Raw genomic sequence first — 20,793 nt, 5'->3', positions numbered from 1 at the left:
AAGCTACAAGCTTGGCACACCTGTATTTGGGGAGTTTCTCCCATTCTTCTCTGAAGATGCTCTCAAGCTCTGTCAGGTTCAATGGGGAGCGTTGCTGCACAGCTATTTTCATGTCTCTCAAGAGATTTTAGATTGGATTCAAGTCCGGGCTCTGGCTGGGCCACTCAATTACATTCAGAGACTTGTCCCGAAGTCACTCGCCCATTGTCTTGGCTGTGTGCTTAGGGTCATTGCCCTGTTGGAAGGTAAAGCTCCACCCCAGTCCGAGGTCATGAGCGCTCTGGAGCAGGTTTTCCTCCAGACGTGATGCTTGGCATTCAGGCCAAATAGTTCAACTTGGTTTCATCAGACCAGAGAATCTTGTTTCTTATGATCTGAGAGTCTTTAGGTGCCTTTTGGCAAACTCCAAGCGGGCTGTTGTATGCCTTTTACTGAGTAGTGGCTTCTGAACTCTGTCAGAGTTACCATTGGATTATTGGTCACCTCCCTGACAAAGGCCCTTCTCCCCCGATTGCTGTTTGGCCGGGCAGCCAGCTCTAGGAAGAATATTGGTGGTTCCAAACTTCTTCCATTCTTCAATGTTGCATAATTGTTTTGGTACCCTTCCCAAGATCTGTCCCTCGACACAATCCTGTCTCGGAGCTCTACGGAACAATTATTTTGAGCTCGTGGCTTGGTTTTTGCTCTGACATGCATTGTCAACTGTGGGACTTTATATGGACATGTGTGCCTTTCCAAATGTCCAGTCAATTGAATTTACCACAGGTGGATCCAATCAAGTTGTAGAAACATCTCAAGGATGATCAATGGAAACAGGATGCACCTGAGCTCAATTTCAAGTCTCATAGCAAAAGGTCTGAATACTTCTGTAAATAATTACATTTTGTGTTATATACATTTGCAAACATTTATACAACCTGCTTTTGCTTTGTCATCATGGGGTAATGTGTGACATTTTTCATAAATCCATTTTAGAATAAGGCTGTAACGTAACAACATTTGGAAAAAGTTTAAGGGTCTGAATATTTTCCAAATGCACTGTAGCTCTGTGTTTGTGTTTGTGATCTGTCATGTCTGTAAATTATAATGATTTAATGTTGTCTAAACTCAGTGCTCTTCAATGCCAGACAAGTTCCTGTAGAAGTCCAAATAAATTAACTGAATTGATCCCCATCTTTCACCTTTCTCACATCAACAGTTTTTTCTCAATTTTCTGCTAAAATTGGTTAAGTCTAATATTCAAAGCCAACAAGATTCAATCATATTATTCAGCCAGGCAACATTGTTTGAGGCTTTGGAATTACAACAAGTCAAAGCTGGTTAATTTAAATTTATACATATATTTTACACGTGAGGACAGTGAAAGCATGTTTTCAATTTCATACATATGTAAAAAAAGGTGATATACTGTCCAAATTATATTGTCTATAATACTGTAGACAAAGAGGTTCGAACATTAGCTCAGAGGAAATTAAAAAGAATATAGATACCAAAAAATATGTATATCTGTATAAATATATATTCAAGAGTAACAAAATTGTACTATACATTAAGGAGGATCAAAGACATGAGAAACTCCCGAGAGTAAAAATACAAAAAGGTACATAGATTTTTTAAAATCCCATCATGAGTCATTACATAAGATCTCAAATCAGTCAAAGATTGTCAGTCATCACTTTCAAAACTCAGATACAGGGAAACCACACATCATCCACAGCACACCTAATACAAAACACTCATACACACGAGAAAACTTGCCTCAGTGAGCAGTTTCTTTTTAAAGCTATTTTTCACTGAGTAGTCCATCCTGGTGGATTGGCAATCCCACTTGCGCTGACAACGATGATCAAATTAAGTGAATTTGATGCCCAATCCTGAAGACATGAGGCATTTTATTAAAAACATGTCCATTTCAATTAATTTTGTCATGCAAGTGAGCAAAAACATTAATGGCACGTTTAAACAATTGTCATTGTTTAAAATATTTCCCTCATATTATGTAACAAATCTAATCTTTGAGATACATATTGGTGCACTTAGAATGTTTGGGAATTGACTTACGGCAGAACTTGCAACTTCTTGACCCTTCCGTCAGTATGCAATCACATATGGAATACTGTTATTCAGTTGGACATACAGGACTGCGTCAATGGTTGATTGTCAATAAGCATATGGAGATATTGGAGAAAATAAAGCATTTCCTGCTTTGAGCAGTGCTCCACTGCATAACAACAATTCTGTAACACAAGCATAATATTAATGGTCAAATTAACCTGTGGTCATTAGGATGCATTAAAATGTACCAATAATAGTCTGTCATTTACCATACTTGGGCTTGTAATACAAAGGAGGCTATTTATTCATATATTTGACACTTTATAACCAATCCTGCCCAGCTTTCCTTTTGTCTCTGAAACACATCTTTCTCTATCACCGTCTGTCTCTCCCTCTTCCATCCCTACTCTCCTACACACAGGGCCGGCCCAGTTGCAGAGAGCAGGAATGCTGCTGTCGTTATTCTGCACAAACACTGATCATCAACATCATCTTGTGGTGAATAGACATGCACCAACATTCATTGATAAAAGCACTTTCAAACTCAAACACACTGGCAATCAAACCCACACTTCTTTTTACACAAAAAGGAAAGAAGTACGTATACATGAAATAATGATAAAAATGCAAATAATAATATTAATCACAATAATAAGCAGCATTGGGTCATGTAACTATACGGAAAATATATAAACCAATATAATATATATTTGTACATAGCGTGTTTCAGTATTAAAAAAACCAAAAGGATAATTGTAAGTGTTTACAAAAGGATATATTGTATTTTCTGTATTGCACATAGTCATACTATCACATGTTTCTGCCATGTCTCCAGACAGACCGAGGAGACTGTGTGGACACTTGGATGTGTTAACTCTATAAGTGGTGCACTGCAGGTTGGAAGTGTCAATGTGCACTAGCAGGTTGGACAGTCTTAGAGCAAATGTGTTGTGTTCATGGATGTGGCTACCAAACAGTAAAGTCTTAGAGCAGGTGCATGTGTTGTGTTGAGACATGGATAACGCTTCAAACAGTACATGACAGTCTTAGAGCAGGTGTACTGTATGTGTTGTGTTGAGACATGGATAGGCGTGACTGCTTACCAAACAGTACATGAGTCTTAGAGCAGGTGTACTGTATGTGTTGTGTTGAGACATGTATAGGCGTGTGACTGCTTACCAAACAGTACATGAGTCTTAGAGCAGGTGTACTGTATGTGTTGTGTTGAGACATGGATAGGCGTGTGACTGCTTACCAAACATGTATGTAATCACACGACCCATATCCACAACAATGCAATGATTCACACTTGTAGTTCACCTTCCTCAGAACTAGCTCAATAAAACATAGTCATCATAATAATACCGAGAAAGGAATTGATTGACTCAAATAACAATATCATCCATGGATCTGGCAGCTGGTCAAACAAAGGAATTTGTTGTTGTTCCTACGAGTATTTCCCCATCACATCCATTCCCCTGGGTCTGACACTCAAAACAGAATCATTTAGGGGTGGTAAGGGAACAACATAGTGGCTCTCTAACCACAAGATGGCGGCATCCCACATCACCTATTTGGAGGAAAAGAATGTGTGTGAAGTTGAAGGTAGGAGACACACAGCTAGTTAACCTTGGGGGAATCTCTAGACTGCCATGTCAGACATCCAAACAACATAGAAATGTGTAAGATAACCCTGTGGTTTTAGAGGACTTCAGGTGGCTAGCTGCAGAGGACAATCTCATTGCCCCCTCCTAGATTGTGTAGTTCAACCATCCTGCAAAGTGTGTATGTGTATGTGTATTTTGGTAGCTTATTTTGTCACAGCTGTGTGAGAAGTGTTGCGTTTTGATTCTTCCCGCTAGTTAATTCAGTCCAGTCCAACCTAACATCCAGCTCAGTCTCCAAAGCACACACTGGTTCTAGTGCCTAAGTCTCAGAAAGGAAGAGACAAGCAACCCATGAAACAGCAAGTGTTTGTGTTTACTTCATGGGGTAAGGTCAACCTGGAAGAAGTGATCTCTGTAAGACCCAGGGCGGAAGGAATGGGATAGAGCACTATGACCACTAGAAACACGCATGGTCACGGTCCCAGCGTCACACTCTTATCTGAACACTTTTGTAAACCTCCACAGTGCAGTGGGAACCTTTTAGAAGAACTACCTGTTCTGATGAGTCTTTTTTCATAACAGTCCTCTGGCATCATTATCCCATGCCTAGCCCTTGTACAGTTAGTTGTTTCTTGGTCCCAGATCAGGGGTTCTTACTGTAGTCTCTGCTCACGCTGTAGATTCCACACAGTAGTGCTTGAATTGTTGAACAGATGTCAGTCCGTCCTGTTCTCAGTATCTCACTCGCTCTCAGTCTCTCAAAACCACATATACAGAGGCACTCACACACACATGAACATACATTCACAGTGGTAGATGGGAAGTTGGCAGACAGGGTCCCAGGTGCTGAGTGTTGATTTGCTGGAGAGAGACAGCGAGAGAGAAAGAGAGAGGTGGGCATGGTTTAGAAAGCCAACAGTCTTGGCTCTTCTACACATACACAGGCTCACAGCCCTCCCCCTGCTCTTCCTCCTCCTCATCCTCTTCCTCCTCAGGGCCCATGCTGCTGGCTCCGCTGTGGCTGGGAGGCCCCTGGCTGTGGCTGGTCTCTGGGGGCTTGGGATAGCGGAAGGGGCAGCCGTTGTCATCAAAGAACCTGCGGAAGGTGAACTCGTAGAAGGCGTGCTCCGGGTGTTTCCCGTGTGGGGTGCAGAGGGTCTCCCAGGCCCGGGTGCTGTCTCCGCTATCACTCCACGCCCCGGGACCCCCTTCATCCTCCACTGGGTCGAAGTTGGAAGTGTCCATGGGGTGGGCAATCTTGGGCCGGTAGGGGGCGGGCTGGGTGCGCAGGTTGCTGGAGAAGTCCATCTGGTCAAAGAAGGGATGAGTTTTGATCTCGCCGGCGCCGTTGCTCCCAAGACGTTCCTCTGGGGAGCAGCAGAGACGGCCGATGATGTCGACAGCCTCGGGGCTGAGCTTGATCTGCGGGGGCACCTGCAGAGTGCTCTCCCAGTTTATCACCTGAAGAGGAAAGGGAAGGGGGAGACCGTGAGGATACAGTATGTTTCAGAGCTGCAATTGAGGAGTGATATGGTATTTCCACATTCAGTAGTTTTACTGAGCCGTGAGTCGACTGACTACTAACCTTAATCTGTGTCTCAGTGGGTGTCGGGGCCAGGAAGGGGGGCTGTCCCACCAGCATCTCAAACAAGATCACTCCCACACTCCACCAGTCACACAGCTGGGTGTACCCTGCAAGGACAACACCAAAACTGCTCACTAACAAGATCATAATACACTTCTTTATTTCATATATCAAACATACAACTACTCCACCATGCCCGGTGTTGCCCTCACCTTTGCGCAACAACACCTCAGGGGCGATGTAGTTGGGCGTGCCCACCAGGGAGTGTGCCAGGCAGCGCTGGTGTTGCCGTGTCGCCCGCTGCTCTAAGGTCTGCAGCCGGTCGCCACAACGACAGTTGGACACGTCGTCCCAGAAGTCACTGGGCTCCATGCTGTCCTGTCTGATATGGCTCCCTGGAGAGAGGAGAGGATATTACATATAGATCATATCATGGGAAAGCAGTCTATACAAAAGCATCTACGCAGTGAAAGAACTTGTCCTTTGTCTTGTCCCCTGCTCACCTTTCTGATAGTACTTGGAGTTGTGCGTCCAGCGGAAGCCAGTGCAGAGGCCAAAGTCGGTCAACTTGATGTGTCCGTCCAGGTCGATGAGGATGTTGTCCGGCTTGATGTCGCGGTGGATGAAGCCCATCTTGTGGACACTCTCGATGGCCAGCGTCAGCTCAGCCACGTAGAAGCATGCCAGTGGCTCGGGGAAGATGCCCATGCGGATCAGCAGGCTCATCATGTCTCCTCCGGGGATGTAGTCCATGACAAAGTAGAGGCTGTCCCGGTCCTGGAACGAGTAGTACAGACGGACCACCCACTCGTTGTCTGCCTCCGCCAGGATGTCACGCTCAGCCTTAGAAATAATAAGAAAAAACTTTATTGTCCATTCCACACCAAACGCTGAAATGTGCTTTTGGCATCACAATAACATGGAAACATCACCAGGTGCAACGCGTCATCATGATAATTTGCCTTCAGCTTTACCTTGACGTGGGCCACCTGGTTGCGGTTGAGCACGTCCTTCTTGCGCAGCGTCTTCATGGCGTACAGGGCTCCCGTGTCCACCTTGCGGGTCAGGCACACCTCACCGAAGGCCCCGATGCCCAACGTCTTGATCTTGATAAACATGGCCTTGTCCATCTTGGCACGGCGCAGCCGGTTGTAGTTGGACTCCTTCTGGTTAAGCATCTTCCTCATCTGCTCCTGCTCCGCCTCTGATAGGCCAGCCTGGAGGAAGGGGGAGGGGAAGAATAAAAAAGGTTGAGTTGCCTTGGTAAGATACTGTATACATACCTTACTACAATTATATTATATTTTATATTTGAATTGCCAATGTCTCAATCAACTGTGAATGTAGGGGAAAAACATATCTAATCTATTACTTGACTAGTAAAAGCCATTTTTTGTTTGTATGATTTCATAACATTCTATCAAAAGGACTGACCCTGAGTAATTGTTTTTCTAAATGTTTTGGACAAGCTGTTACATATAAAGCCATGAACTCATTGACTCCCATTCTAGACATGTAGGGTTTTCGAGGTGTAGGGTCTTGAGGACAACACAGGTCCTCAAAACCTTTAGGTCTCTCTCGGTCTCACCTTGGACATCTCCTGCTCTAGCTGCAGCCTGCGGTTCAGTTTCTGCTGATGGGTCTTCATCACATTCTCCACATGCTGCTCCATGTAGAACTTGAAGGCGAATGGCGAGTAGCTTTTAATGCGCGACTCCCTCTTCTCCTGATCACGTCCATTCTTCCTCACCGGCACCGGCGATGTCTGGATCTGCTTCTTGTTTTTCACTGCCTTCTCTCCTTTCCCAGACTTGGTCTTCTCTTTCACCTGGCTCTCCTCTGCCTTTCCTCCTCCACTACCACCATGTGGCCTAGAAGGAGTGTTGAGGTCTGGGGCTCCACACATAGCTCCTCCTGGTCCCTCCAGGGGCCCTGCCTCTGAAGCAGCCCCAGACATGTGCAGGGTTTTGGGGTAGGGAGGTGGTGGACAGCGGGTCTCCTGGGCATGCTCCAGAGAGTAGGCCTCTTCAGGCATGTAGGCGAGGGGCTCAGATGCTTCCTGAGCAGCCAACCAGCCAGGGTGACATGGCCCCACAGCAGTCTTCGGCTCGGGCCTCATTACTCGGATGCTCTTGACTGGCTGCTGGATGGGGGGCGAAGTCACCGCCGTGATGGTGTTGGGTTGTCCCAGGGACGGGTCCTGCTTGCCGGGAGCTGGGGTGACCAGGGTGGGTCGGACGTTGTTTGGGGGCACTGACCGGTTGTTGAAGGAGTTGGTCCTACTGGGGACCCGCACCTCTCCCCGGAAGGGCCCCTGAGGCTGGGGCTGCCTGGCTGGAGGGGCCCCCTCAGGCCCCTGGGGACCGGCCCAGTGGTGCTGGTGCTGCTCGTACAGGTCCAGGTTAAGGCTGGCTCTAGAGGGTGTGAGCAGGTCAGAGAAATCTGGACCCAGGGCAGCGGCGGCTCCACCGGGTGAGCGGGACATCATGTGGACCTGGTGTGAGGTTGGGCTGGACTGCTGGGGGTGGGGCGGTATGTACATGTTAGGAGGGTACCCTCCCCCATTCTGGCCCATGACCCCTTTCCCCTGCATGTTGACGTAGTTGTCGGGTGCCAGCGGCGGCATCTTGTTCTGGAAGGAGGCACTCCTCTGCACGCCGTAGCTTGAGGGCTCCAACATGTGAGGCCGGACGTGGCCATAGTCGTAGTGGGGACCTGGGACAGGGCCTCCTGGTGCCTGGGGCTGGAGCTGCAGGGGCTGGCTGGGGACGCTGTAGCCCATCATGGCCTGCTCCATACTGCCTGGATAGGCATTCTGCGTGGTGCCTGGGGTATACATGGGGTTCCCTGGATTGGCTGGAGGGTAGGCTGCCATGGCTGGAGTGTAGGCTCCCATGCTGAGAGGGCGTCCCATGGGGTTACCTATGGCAGGGCCCTGTACCACGACCGAGGGGGGCATCATGTAGTTCATAACAGGAGAGGTGCCCATGTAGGTGCCCTCTGGCCCATAACCAGCACCCTCATACATTGGCGCCCCCATCTGGTGGTAGGGAGGCATGGCGCCCTCACTTGTTCCCTCCAATGGTGGTCTGTGGTCCATTGAGTTTGGAATGCCCCCTTTGCCTGTGGACAGAAATCATAGTGGGGAGTGATTTCATATCCTTACTGCATTTCAAACTTTATGTGCATATTTAGAATGTACCGTGCATTCGGATACTATTCAGACCCCTTCACTTTTCCCACATTTTGCTACATTTCAGCCTTATTCTAAAATGGATTAAATAAAACATTTTCCTCATTAATCTACACACAATAACCCATAATGACAAAGTGAAATCAGGTTTTTAGACATTTTTGCAAATGTATTACAAATAAAAACTAGAAATATCTTATTTAGATAAGTATTGCTATGAGATTCAAAAATGAGCTCAGGTGCATCCTGTTTCCATTTATCATCCTTGAGATGTTTCTACAATTGACTTGACATGATTTGGAAAGGCACACACTTGTCTATATAAGGTCCCACAGTTGACAATGCATGTCAGAGCAAATATCAAGCCATGAGGTCGAAGGAATTGTCCGTAGAGCTCCGAGACAGGATTGTGTCGAGGCACAGATTTTTATTTTTTATTTTACCTTTATTTAAGAATCTGGGGTAGGGTACCAAAAATGTCTGCAGCATTGAAGGTCCCCAAGAACACAGTGGCCTCCATCATTCTTAAATGGAAGAAGTTTGTAACCACCAAGACTCTTCCAAAAGCTGGACGCCCCGCCAAACTGAGCAATCGGGTAGAAGGGCCTTGGTCAGGGAGATGACCAAGAACCCCATGGTCACTCCGACAGACATCCAGAGTTCCTCTGTGGAAATGAGAGAATCTTCCAGAAGGACCAACATCACTGCAGCACTCCACCAATCAGGCCTTTATGGTAGTGGCCAAACAAAAGCCACTCCTCAGTAAAAGGCACATGACAGCCTGCTTGGAGTTTGCACCTAAAGAACTCTCAGACCATGAGAAACAAGATTCTCTGCTCTGATTAACCCAAGTTGAACTATTTGGCCTGAATGCCAAGCGTCACATCTGGAAGAAACCTGGCACCATCCCTACGGTGAAGCATGGTGGTGGCAGCATCATGCTGTGGGGATGTTTTTAAGCTGCAGGGACTGAGAGACTCGTCAGGATCGAGGGAAAGATGAATGGAGCAAAGTACAGAGTGATCCTTGATGAAAACCTGCTCCAGAGCGCTCAGGACCTCATACTGGGATGAAGGTTCACCTTCCAACAGGACAACGACCCTAAGCACACAGCCAAGACAACACAGCAGTGGCTTCAGGACAAGTCTCTGAATGTCCTTGAGCCCGATCGAACATCTCTGGAGACAGATCTTGAGAATATCTGCAGAGATGAATGGGATAAACTCCCCAAATACAGGTGTACCAAGCTTGTAGAGTCATACCCAAGAAGGCTCGTGGCTGTAATCACTGCCAAAGGTGTTTCAACAAAGTACTGAGTAAAGGGTCTGAATACTTATGTAAATGTCATATTTCAGTTTTTTACTTTTAATACATTTGCAAACATTTCTATCAACCTGTTGTAGCTTTGTCACCAATTTAATCCTTTTTTAGAATAAGACTGTACATTTATGAAATGTGGAACAAGTAAAGGGATCTGAATACTTCCCGAATGCACTGTATGTGCATGAGTTGTATTACCTGGTGAGGTCTGTTTGATGACCTGGACGATGAGTTCATTGCGGGGGTCCAGGTATCCCATCTTACTGATGTACTCCAGAGCAGCCTCGATGTTTCTGCTGCCCGTCTGCTTCAGAGCCCGCACCGCCATTTCCTGGTGGCAAAACAACGGTGTTGAAAAGACACTGATAAATCATTGAGAGACTGTGACTGATGACACTCATCCATCTCATTTTGTGGAACAGATTGCATTATTTTAGTGCCAGATAGTGTATAGCCTCATCTGTTGTCATTATCTCTTCTATTGTCAACCATGCACACATAAGGACACGATGATTTAAACAGCCCCTCAGCAGGCCTTGCACCTGCATCCTCTTCTACTGGGGTCATGCACCAGCCACTTCCTGAGCCACACACACAACAACAGAGAACCTTCCCTTTTACATTCTTTCAACATTTCAACAGCACGCTATTTTTATGACAAGGACCTCTACGGTGACAGTCCTGTACCATACTGTAGTACATATTTTAGGATTTATATAAAGATCGTGCAGGTTATCCTACTATTTTCATACTGGCTGATAGGCAGCGTACAAACAACAACAGCCATTAAACATCAGTGAGTGAGACGTGAAAATAAAAACGACACAAGCTGTGACCGTTCTTTAACTAGCCGACCCACACCTACATGAGGAAATACCCCTTAATGTCATATGACCTCACTCTAAAGACATTCAACCCATACCTCAGTGTGGCCCTCAGTCAACACAGGCATTCAGCCCCACACTGCCTCCGCTGGTAAATTGGAGAACTTCAACCAAATCCTACTGCTCATCTGAAAGAACCACTGGAGGTTGTTGTTTAAAACATAGAATCAAGACTAATCTTGATGATGTTGAATATGAATATTACATTTGACAGAAAATAAACTAGGGCTAGGGTTGTGGCGGTCATTAATTTGTGTCAGCCGGTTATTGTCATGCATAAAGACTGCCGGTCTCAAGATAATTGACCATTAATTAACATAAACACGTTTAGCATCTCCAGACCTCCACGCATACAAGCTGCTGATGTGCGCCTTTGGAACGTCTGCATGAAAGAAAAGTTATAAATCAATTTAATATATACCATCACCAATTAATGTATTTTCAGCAGGTCTAAAGAAACATTATTATTTGAAGAAAATGTATTTCAGAAGAACAAAATGTGAGTTGGCCTACTGTATGTTATCTGGCTATGTGCCATGCCATAGGCTGTAGGCTTGTTAATTTAGCAGACAAGATATGCTTATGAGTCATGTTCCATTATTTGATATTATTTTATAGTAATAAGAATATAATTGAACAGCTGAATAAAATAGAAAGTATATTTTTCAAATTCATGGAGTGAGAGTGCACATATGAAGTGGCTATGTTGAGCGTAAAAGTAATCATTTGAAACAGGTCCTATTCACTAGATTTAGACTTATTTGTCAACTGTAGTTGAGAATGATACAAACCTTAAAATGTCTTAGAAATCAAAAGATATATGGGCTGCATGATTAAACTATAGGATAGAGGACTTTAGAATGTCGCAAAAATATGTTCTAATTTTACCCATCAGACTATATAGACTAAGTTTAATTTTGTCTTTACTAATATGTAAAATTAGTTTTGATTTACAATGTCCCATTATCAAATGGGCAGAAATTGAGGCCACTTTCCCGCTGGTTTGTTTAGGCTACTCCGGTTACTTCACCACGCGCAACTGGTGATATTCTGCCCAAACTGTATGCCATGGGCTCTGTTCCCACCCTGTTTCTACAGCTACTCAGAGCTTCAGTTGGGAAACCAAGTGAAATCTGTTTGGGAACATCGATAGTAACATGTTTTCACACCTAAACATTTCATGAAACTGTTGCCACCCCCTCTCTCTGTGCGCTGGAGAAAGGAATGAAGAAGAGAGGGGAGGAGATGGAAATGCACAGTAGTGAGATATTCTCTAGCTATAAGGTCATGTGTCAGCCTATTAACTATGAAAATAAATAAAATGCCCTATTACTAGGCTATTCAAATACAAATTCACTACATACTGTAGACTAACTCAATTTAGGATAGACCAATTATATACCAAAGATATCATAAAATCAGTATTTTTGTGTAATATGCAGAAGGCTATGTATTGTATAACAGCACAGAAATGTTAATTCTGTTTTGTTGGGGGGGTGTCTTCGACTCATTTAGGCTTGGGCCTATGAATATGCATAAGTTCTCAAATTAAATCCAATTTTATTTGTCACATACACATGGTTAGCAGATGTTAATGCGAGTGTAGCGAAATGCTTGTGCTTCTAGTTCCGACAATGCAGTAATAACACAGTGTAAGGGGATAAATAATATGTACATAAAGATATATGAATGAGTGATGGTACAGAGCAGCATAGTCAAGATACAGTAGATGCATATGGATGTTTTGAATGAATCATTACCTTAGAAAGTGCTGTCTATTTCTTTGTATTAGACTTTGAAGCAATATCCACAACAACCATGTTTTCCACTCAGTTTCAACCCGTTGTTGAATTTCTTTCTTCAAATTGATCATCACAGTGAGGTGAGTTTTAGAAGCAGATATTGTTTTAGTTTTAGATTGTGTTTATGTCAGAGTGGTTAGAGGGTCAATAGAGCCCTGACTACCAGGCCATTTGCGACCTGAAGATTGTTAGCGAGTTGGGTACTACTAACGCATATCCAGAGTGCATAAGAGGAGGTTACAGATGACTCAACGGTCACTTAGAATTTGACTGCAGTCATGGCAGTCACCGCAACAACCATAACTAGGGCTAAACACATTTTAAGGACTGAAGTGGACTTTAAACTAGTTTAAAGAGACTAATGCAGCTATTGTGTGTTCACAGGTTCTGACACAGACTGGGTGCTTCCATTTGCAGGGAGAAAACTTAAGGGTTTAAAAACAGGGCTGCATAGCGACAGAGCACTATCAGCTCTCAGAACCAGGAAACAACGGAGCCACAGATATTCTACACAATGTGTGTGTACATCAGAGTGGGCCTGCCCATATCACTGAACCAAAACACACTCTTTCCCTCCATTTCCCTCACGCATAACACACACACATACTAGCGTACAGGCACAGGAAACCGAAAATAAACACTCACTTCCACAGGCCTGGAAGTAAAGAATTCCAGCTATTTGGAAATCTGTATTTTTGGGTCTTTTCCTCCCATTGCTCTCCTTCCCTCTCACATACTCTCAACTTCTCCCTATGTTTGTCTACTAGACTCATGTGCCTAAAATATCCTCAACCACATTTGCACCCTTGTTATAATGGCTACAGCAACAAGCCAGGGAGTTATCTCAAACACACACACACAAGGCCTCTGTCACATCCTGTTAACCTCATCATTACATAAAGGCAGCGACCACATCATTTCATATGTCAGAGGTTTAATATGCTTAGTGTGCATAAGATTCCTGCTCCCCTCCACTCCGCCTGGCCCGCCCCTCGTACAGTAATAGTGCAGCCGCTGTACACATGAAGGAAGGTGGAGGAGAGGAAAAGAGCTCCTCCACACTCCACCCCTCCCAGTGGCCCCTCCTCGCTCCCCACCAAAACATTTCCTCTTTTACTGTGATTATGTAACTTGCCACAGCGCTGTGTAATTTGTGGCTGGAGGAGGAGAGGCTGCTGATAAGAATAAGGCCAGAGGGCCCTTGCGGATGGAGGGGGGTTGAGACTAGAGGCCACTCACTACAGTGGCCATTATGGCTGTGGAATGTGTAGGAAAATACAGGCCCGGGCCCACACACAATGGTCTGTTCAGTGGCCCCTAGGTTACAGTCGCCTAAAAAGACCAGGACCGTCCATCATACGACACGCCTGGTGGCTGGTCCAGAAGACTAAAAGCATTTATGTAAAGGGCTGAGGACTGATGAAGTTGCTAAATGGTCATAATGTTGTTGTTAATGTCTTAACTGGACCCGTTCCTCGGTCCGACTGGGTTAACTTGAGGAGGCCGTCCTAGGACAAACACAGTGCCAGGCGACCACAGCGTCGCTCACTGAGACACCATATCTATAATCCATCACTATGATGGTGAAAGCCAGACGACAGACAGTCAAAGTCAGTAGGCAGGAAAAGAGTTGCATCTATCTGGCTTGTGTCTTTCTTCCCTCCCTCTCGCCCCACTATCTCCAATTCTACTGTGCCGAGGTCTGAGGAGCGTTTTTCCCCTAGCACTGACTTGAGTTAAGCATTCTTTAAAGAGAGATTTGTTGCCATCACAGAGGGCCTGTCCTCAGGCCTGACCTGAAGACTTCAACCACAGTATTGAGTCTGATTATAGTAACTGGTATCTGGCCAGTCCAAGTGCTTGGAACACACAGAGCCCTTTAAAATGCCCTGATCTTTGGCCAGTTATTGGTGTTTAAAGAGACTGAACTCTGCTGAACAGCCTGACCCTTATTACTTAGAAATACTCAGAGAATTTGCATCCCTGTAATAAGGCTATCCATATCTGAAATATAGTAGGCTTTATTTCTTTAGGCGAAAGGTGAGCATGTGTGAGCTGACAATTTCCTGCAGAAACCTTCGCTCTCCTCTTCTATCTCTCTGGAGTGGACAAGACATTCACTCGTTCCAAAAGAGGATGAAGAAACCAACTGATATTTTAACATTTCTGCGTTCCACATTATGTAACCATTGTACTGTACTCTGGACATTATGACATTGAATGGCGCTTTCAACATCCACATTTGTGAGTTATGTTAGGCACTTACAGGACATGATTATAGAACCAGCATTTAAGCTGAGACATTGATACAGACCTGAGCAGATTCTCCCACTTGAAAGCGCACAGACACTCACTCACTCTCCAGTCCTCACCTGGTCACAGCCAGCATTGACCAACTCCTGCAGCATCTGTCGGTTGACGTCTCCAGCAGGGTGGGCGGAGGCAGAGGGGCCAGACTCATTGGCAAAGGGCATGAGGGACCTGCGAATCTCTCTCAAAGCGTTCTGGTAGTTGTTGAACTTCTGAGGGGGCCGGAGCTGCTGCTGGCGACTCCCGGGGTCTTTGCCCTTGCTTTCGGTCCCGCGGCCCCCCTCACCCCAGGAGCTGCCCCCATGGAGGGCCTGGCTCACCAGCTTGGCTGGCTGCTTCAGCCCCTCCTTGATCTCCTGGAGGCGCTGGCGCGTGTTGCCCACATACGGAGCAGCGGGGAACGTCTTGGGCCTCATGACACTCCCCTGTTTTAGTATCTAGCCTAGGGAACTCACACCCAAACAGACACCCACAACTGACACAACACTGGTAAGCTTGCTCTGGAACTCTGTGACCTAAATAGATAAGGCCCTCCAGTAGGAGAGATTATGTTTCCTCCTCTCTTTCTCTTGGTCAAGGTTTTTGTTTATGTCTGTGTTGCTGGCTCCTACTGATAGGATTCCAACTGGCGTTCCATGTTGTGTGTTTTAGGGATCACACTCATTCCTATTCCAAGTCATGTGAGGGGTCACAAGGATGCCCTTGGCCCAAACCACTCTGGCTCCCTTCTGTACCTGTGGAGCAAGACCAGAGCAGAAAACGTTACTAAAATGTCACTGTATGGGTTAGGTCAAGATGTGTGTGTGTGTGTGTGGTCGGGTTGTGGTCATGGTGGCCTAGGGTTACATTAGTCATACACATCTCATCAACTGTGTGTGAACTTCTCCTGTGTGATCCAATATTAACACCCCTTTGCAGTTTTATCTCCAAGAACATCATCTACATTCTATTGTGGCAGTGCTACTCTCTGGGGCATAATAGGTGTGAAGGAAGCATATTTATCTGTGCACACATGGAATAGTCACATAGCAACAACAATGTATTATTGCGGTGTAATTGTGTAACATAGCTTTTGTGGTGTAAAACCCTATTATTTATGTATGATCGTATATTACATTTTATTAATGTATTGGACCTGTGTAACTTAGGCATGTTCAATTATGACAATTATTAAAATATAGGTGGTTAGCTTAGAGTGTTTGAGGCGTTTTCTGACAAACACAGCACTCACTGTGAGTGTAGTTTTTCGAAACAAACAAACAAATATATATTTAGGATGGTAGTGCCAAGCACCATAGCAATCTCCAGAATATTTAACCTCAGCTCCCATTCTTGCTTTGCGTGCCACATCTGACCCATAGCATTCCATTCCACAAGTGACGACAAGAAAACTCATACCATTGCATCACGGGGCAGAGCGGACCAAAATAAACAACAGAAAAATGGATTTCCACTGAAAAACAACAGAGAGGAGAGTAGAGACAGGGTCTCCTACTTACAAGGCTCATATATGTTTTAAACCCACTAGTAGGAACAGTGGGCTGGCCGGCAGTTGACAGAGTGTACTCATGTGTATAGTGTACAGATGAATCAGTGATTGCTTTTCTACGTGTATAATGTCATTTTCTATGTTTGATTGTGTGTTTTTATGTATACAATGAGCCACAACCAACATTTTCCCACGGGATAATAAAGTAATTATCTTATCAACCTATCTGATCTCGGCAAAAGATCTAATTGTGATTTTTTTCTCTCCAAATATTGAGATTTGACATGCAAAATATATAAAAGAACTGGAATGATTTTAATTAAGATGCAAAGTGGAACACCGCATCGTGCTTGTTTGGAACAATCTGTTGACTGCATTTGACCCAACAGAACATCATGCACACTTATAATGAATCTAACAGCAAGGAGGAAGTGAGCCCGGCCATTTTAGCAAAAAAACAAACAAAAAAAAACACCCTTTTTTGGCTTGTTATTTTGGCATTAATTCATGTCACATCTCAGTTTGAAAACAATGTCCCCCCCAAAAAATTCCTTGATTTAAAAAAGCTGCATACAAACATGGTCTCTTTCTTGAGTAAGGCAGCTCCAAAATGCAGGTGTTTCAGCCCAGCTCAGTGCTTTCTGTGGTGGAGGGACAGGCAGCGGAAATACAGAGTGTAGGTGTTGGTAATCGACTCCAGTTGCGCCGTGATTGGCTCAGTGTTGTGTCACTCATGGGGACACTACGTCACCACCAAATCTACAGGGACAGCTAGACAGTTCAGGCCCCCTTGGGTGCTGCCATAGATTTACATGAGAAGTGCCTGTCCAAGAACACTCAAGGTCATTGGCCACAGATAAAATGGCTTCAAATCACGTTATATCTACCGTAGCTTTGATTGGACTGATCATGTCAACATCATACTTTCACAATCTTAGCTAGCAAGCAGTCATCCTCATGAATTATGACAATCTCCTGGCAAATCCATTTCAATCCTTGTCATATGAAGAGAAATAATAGATTAAACCTATCGGTGCTCATTGGGCCATTGGACAAAACATTGCTCAACAAGTCTGAAATCGCATATTCAATAATGAGTGGTTTGGAAGGAATCGATGGCTAACTGCAAGAGTTCAGAAGCAATCACTATTTTGCTTCCCCTGCCTGCTATTAGGTGGAGAGGGTGTGTGGTCCAAGTCTGGATTTATGGATAAAAAAATAAAAAAATAAAATATTTAAAAAATCGGTCTGAAAGGGTCTCTTTTCCAAGTTTAAAAGGATGAACATTCACAAGCAACACCATGGGCCAAAACAGGTTGAATTACATTGGTGTGTTCAAGACAACTCGAAACTTGGAACTCTGGCCTCTTTCTAGAGCTCCGACCTTAAGATCACTGACATCATGACTGAGTTACCAGTTGTCTTGAAAGCACCATAAATCGAGAGATTGACAAACTTTGATGACAAAGTTTGCCCACAAGAAGGACCGCCATGTTCAAGTGATCACAGCAACGGTGAGTCCAAAAATATGTCTTGTATACTGCTGCATAAATGTAATATGCCAGGAAGATCCACTACATGACCAAAAGTATGTGGATACCTTGTCAAACATCTCATTCCAAAATCAAGAGCATTCAAATGTAGTTGGTCCCTCTTTGCTGCTATAACAGTTTCTACTCTTCTGTGAAGGCTTTCCACTAGATGATGATGGAACATTGCTGCGGGGACTTGCTTCTATTCAGCCACAAAAGCATTAGTGAGGTCGGGCATGGATGTTGGGCGATTAGGCCTGGCTCGCATTCGGCGATCCAATTCATCCTAAAGGTGTTCGATTGGGTTGAGGTCTGGGCTCTGTGCAGGCCAGTCAAGTTCTTCCACACCGATTTCGACAAACCATTTCTGTATGGACATTGCTTTGTGCACAGGGGCATTGTCATGCTGAAACAGGAAAGGGCCTTCCCTAAACTGTTGCCACAAAGTTAGAGGCACAGAATTCTGTAGTGTGTCATTGTATGCTATAGTGTTAAGATTTCCCTACACTGAAACTAAAGGGGCCTAGCCCGAACCATGAAAAAACATCCACAGACCATTATTTCTCCTCCACCAAACTTTACAGTTAGCACTATGCAGTCGGGAAGGTAGCATTCTCCTGGCATCCACCGAACCGGTCCAATTTTGTGAGCTTGTGTGGACTACCATTTCACGGCTGTTGCTCCTAGACAATTCCACTTCCAAATAACAGCCCTTACAGTTGACCGGGCCAACTCTAGACTTGTTAGAAAGGTGGCATCCTATGACGGTGGCACGTTGAAAGTCACAGAGCTCTTCAATAAGGCCTCTCTACTGACAATTCTTGTCTATGGAGATTGCATGGCTGTGTGCTCGATTTTATACACTTGTCAGCAACGGGTGTGGCTGAAATAACCAAATCCAGTCATTTGAAGGGGTGTTGTTGCCTCTACCTTCTTAACCTTTGTGCTGTTGTCTGTGCCCAATAATGTCTGTACCATGTTTTATGCTGCTACCATGTTGTACAGCGACAGAATTCAGAATGTTGCTACCATGCTGTGTTGTCAAGTGTTTATGCCTGTCTCTGTTGTTGTCTAGGTCTCTCTTTATGTAGTGTTGTCTCTTGTCGTGATGTGTGTTTTGTCCTATTTTTATATTCATTTTTAATCCCAGCCCCGTCCCCGCAGGTGGCCTTTTGCCTTTTGGTAGGCCATCATTGTAAATAAGAATTTGTTCTTAACTGATTTGCCTAGTTAAATAAAGTTGAAATATATATGTTTTTAAATCCACATACTTTTGTATATATAGTGTATGTCAGTAGCTAATAATGTTATCTTAAGCATATGATGTGTAGTAAGCTGCTAGTAGCCAATGTGTCTCACCCTAATTATTTGGTCCTTCTCCCCCTCAGTACTTAACCTACTGTTCTAACTTGGTGGTGCACATGTAGCCTATTGCCTGTTGTAGAGAAATGTCATCATTGAATATTGTAAGAGCTTTCCTTGTCTGCTTATTTATCCTATGGTTCTGACTTGGTGTACTGGGAGCATATTGTAATAATGGCCCATATTCTGAATTCTGACGCTGTACATTTCAAAAGTGCTGAACAAATAGTTATGACTACTTGCTCATTGTCTTAATCGAAATTATGGCTTTCCTTTTATATGCTCATCCTTCCATTATGCGATAGTTTGTACATTCAATTGTTTTATTGCTTATATAGGTCTCAGTATCTTATTAATCATTTTTGGCAATGACGGAATGATTTAATTGTTTTGCTTACTTTGTGTATTATAATGAGCTGATGTGTTTTTCATCACGATGACGGAATACTAAATCAAATCAAATTGTATTTGTCACATACGCATGGTTAGCAGATGTTAATGCGAGTGTAGCGAAATGCTTATGCTTCTAGTTCCGACAATGCAGTAATAACCAACAAGTAATCTAACTAACAATTCCAAAACTACTGTCTTATACACAGTGTAAGGGGATAAAGAATATGTACATAAGGATATATAAATGAGTGATGGTACAGAGCAGCATACTATATAATGTTGTTGGATCTGTAACCATGTTTGTCAGTGACAGTCTCTTCCCATTCAAATATATATATTTTTAACAATAAATTCAGTAATAGACCCATGTAATTCCAGCTGATATTGCGAGGGTTGTTTTGTTTGCGCAATGCGTTGTCTGCGCGTCGGTATATTGTCTATAAAAGTGGATCCTCCTGGTTGTATTTCCCTTACTTTTTAGACCATAGGCATTATAAAATATTGTGTAGTGGCTTTGCTGGCATACATCTAAAAAAAATAATTGGTCGAGTTTGTCCCACCAAGATTTACATGCTAAAATCGCCACTATATGAACCCCGTCCATCACAGTGAAAAGTAAAAAATGGTTGTTTCAATATTCTTACCATATTGATCACTTCGTGGGTTTTCTTGTCGAGGTTGTGATTAGTTTAACATTTCGAGAGTGAAAGAACGTGGGGCCTTCTCAATTTAGCGCTGGAAGCAACGCAACTCCACAGCCTGGAGCAGCCCGACATTCCAATGAAGGGAGAATTTCAGTCCCAGCAGTCTTTCTCTGGCCGAAAGCTGGTCGCGTTGGAAGAAATCCGAGGCTTTATCTTCAATTTAAATAAAATGCAGTACTAATAATAACTTGTATTTCTGTGTCTTCATCAAAATAGTTAGGCTTTCCCAAAATATGAAGTTGTTAACTTACCATGAGATAGATGTATCATTCAGATTTAATCCGATAAGGAATCCAACCAAATACACTTTTCGGGAAACTTTAAATCCAATCATTTGTTGCACAACACATACGATAATTTATCGAACTTTCTCTTAACGGTAGGCCCGAGTAAATATCATGAAGAGACTCCATTTTCTCCCAACTCCAGGCAGAATTAGAATTCAGTACAAAATTGGACGACACTTACTGCATTGTTAACATTCCAGGAGTCACGTGAGGGACAAATGCACGTCAGCGCCACACATATTATAGGCGGTGCTTCCTACATGCATTTAG

The 20,793-nt window shown here is 44.1% G+C and overlaps 1 protein-coding gene across 3 annotated transcripts; it reads right to left on the bottom strand.

Annotated features, from left to right (window-relative positions):
• Positions 1-3,087: 3,087 nt before the first annotated feature.
• Positions 3,088-20,710, bottom strand: LOC124046167 (serine/threonine-protein kinase LATS2-like). 3 transcript variants are annotated; one of them, XM_046366249.1, is made up of 10 exons: positions 20,488-20,710; positions 20,177-20,389; positions 14,819-15,490; positions 9,959-10,091; positions 6,836-8,370; positions 6,222-6,464; positions 5,751-6,090; positions 5,460-5,642; positions 5,248-5,354; positions 3,088-5,123 (listed from the first exon to the last, which is right to left on the bottom strand). In XM_046366249.1, exons 3-10 carry the CDS (start codon positions 15,170-15,172, stop codon positions 4,593-4,595), a joined length of 3,426 nt encoding a protein of 1,141 aa, XP_046222205.1. In that variant the 5' UTR covers positions 15,173-15,490; positions 20,177-20,389; positions 20,488-20,710; the 3' UTR covers positions 3,088-4,592. The 3 variants fall into 3 exon arrangements, with proteins under 3 accessions (XP_046222205.1, XP_046222214.1, XP_046222223.1); XM_046366258.1 differs by having other exon boundaries at positions 20,177-20,357; XM_046366267.1 differs by lacking the exon at positions 20,177-20,389.
• Between the last annotated feature and the right edge of the window lie 83 nt (positions 20,711-20,793).

This window comes from Oncorhynchus gorbuscha, linkage group LG01 (assembly GCF_021184085.1).
Source record: "Oncorhynchus gorbuscha isolate QuinsamMale2020 ecotype Even-year linkage group LG01, OgorEven_v1.0, whole genome shotgun sequence".
In the NCBI taxonomy this organism is placed as follows: domain Eukaryota; kingdom Metazoa; phylum Chordata; class Actinopteri; order Salmoniformes; family Salmonidae; genus Oncorhynchus; species Oncorhynchus gorbuscha.
Note: the sequence above shows the minus strand (reverse complement) of the source record. Positions and strands in the feature narration are given on the sequence as shown.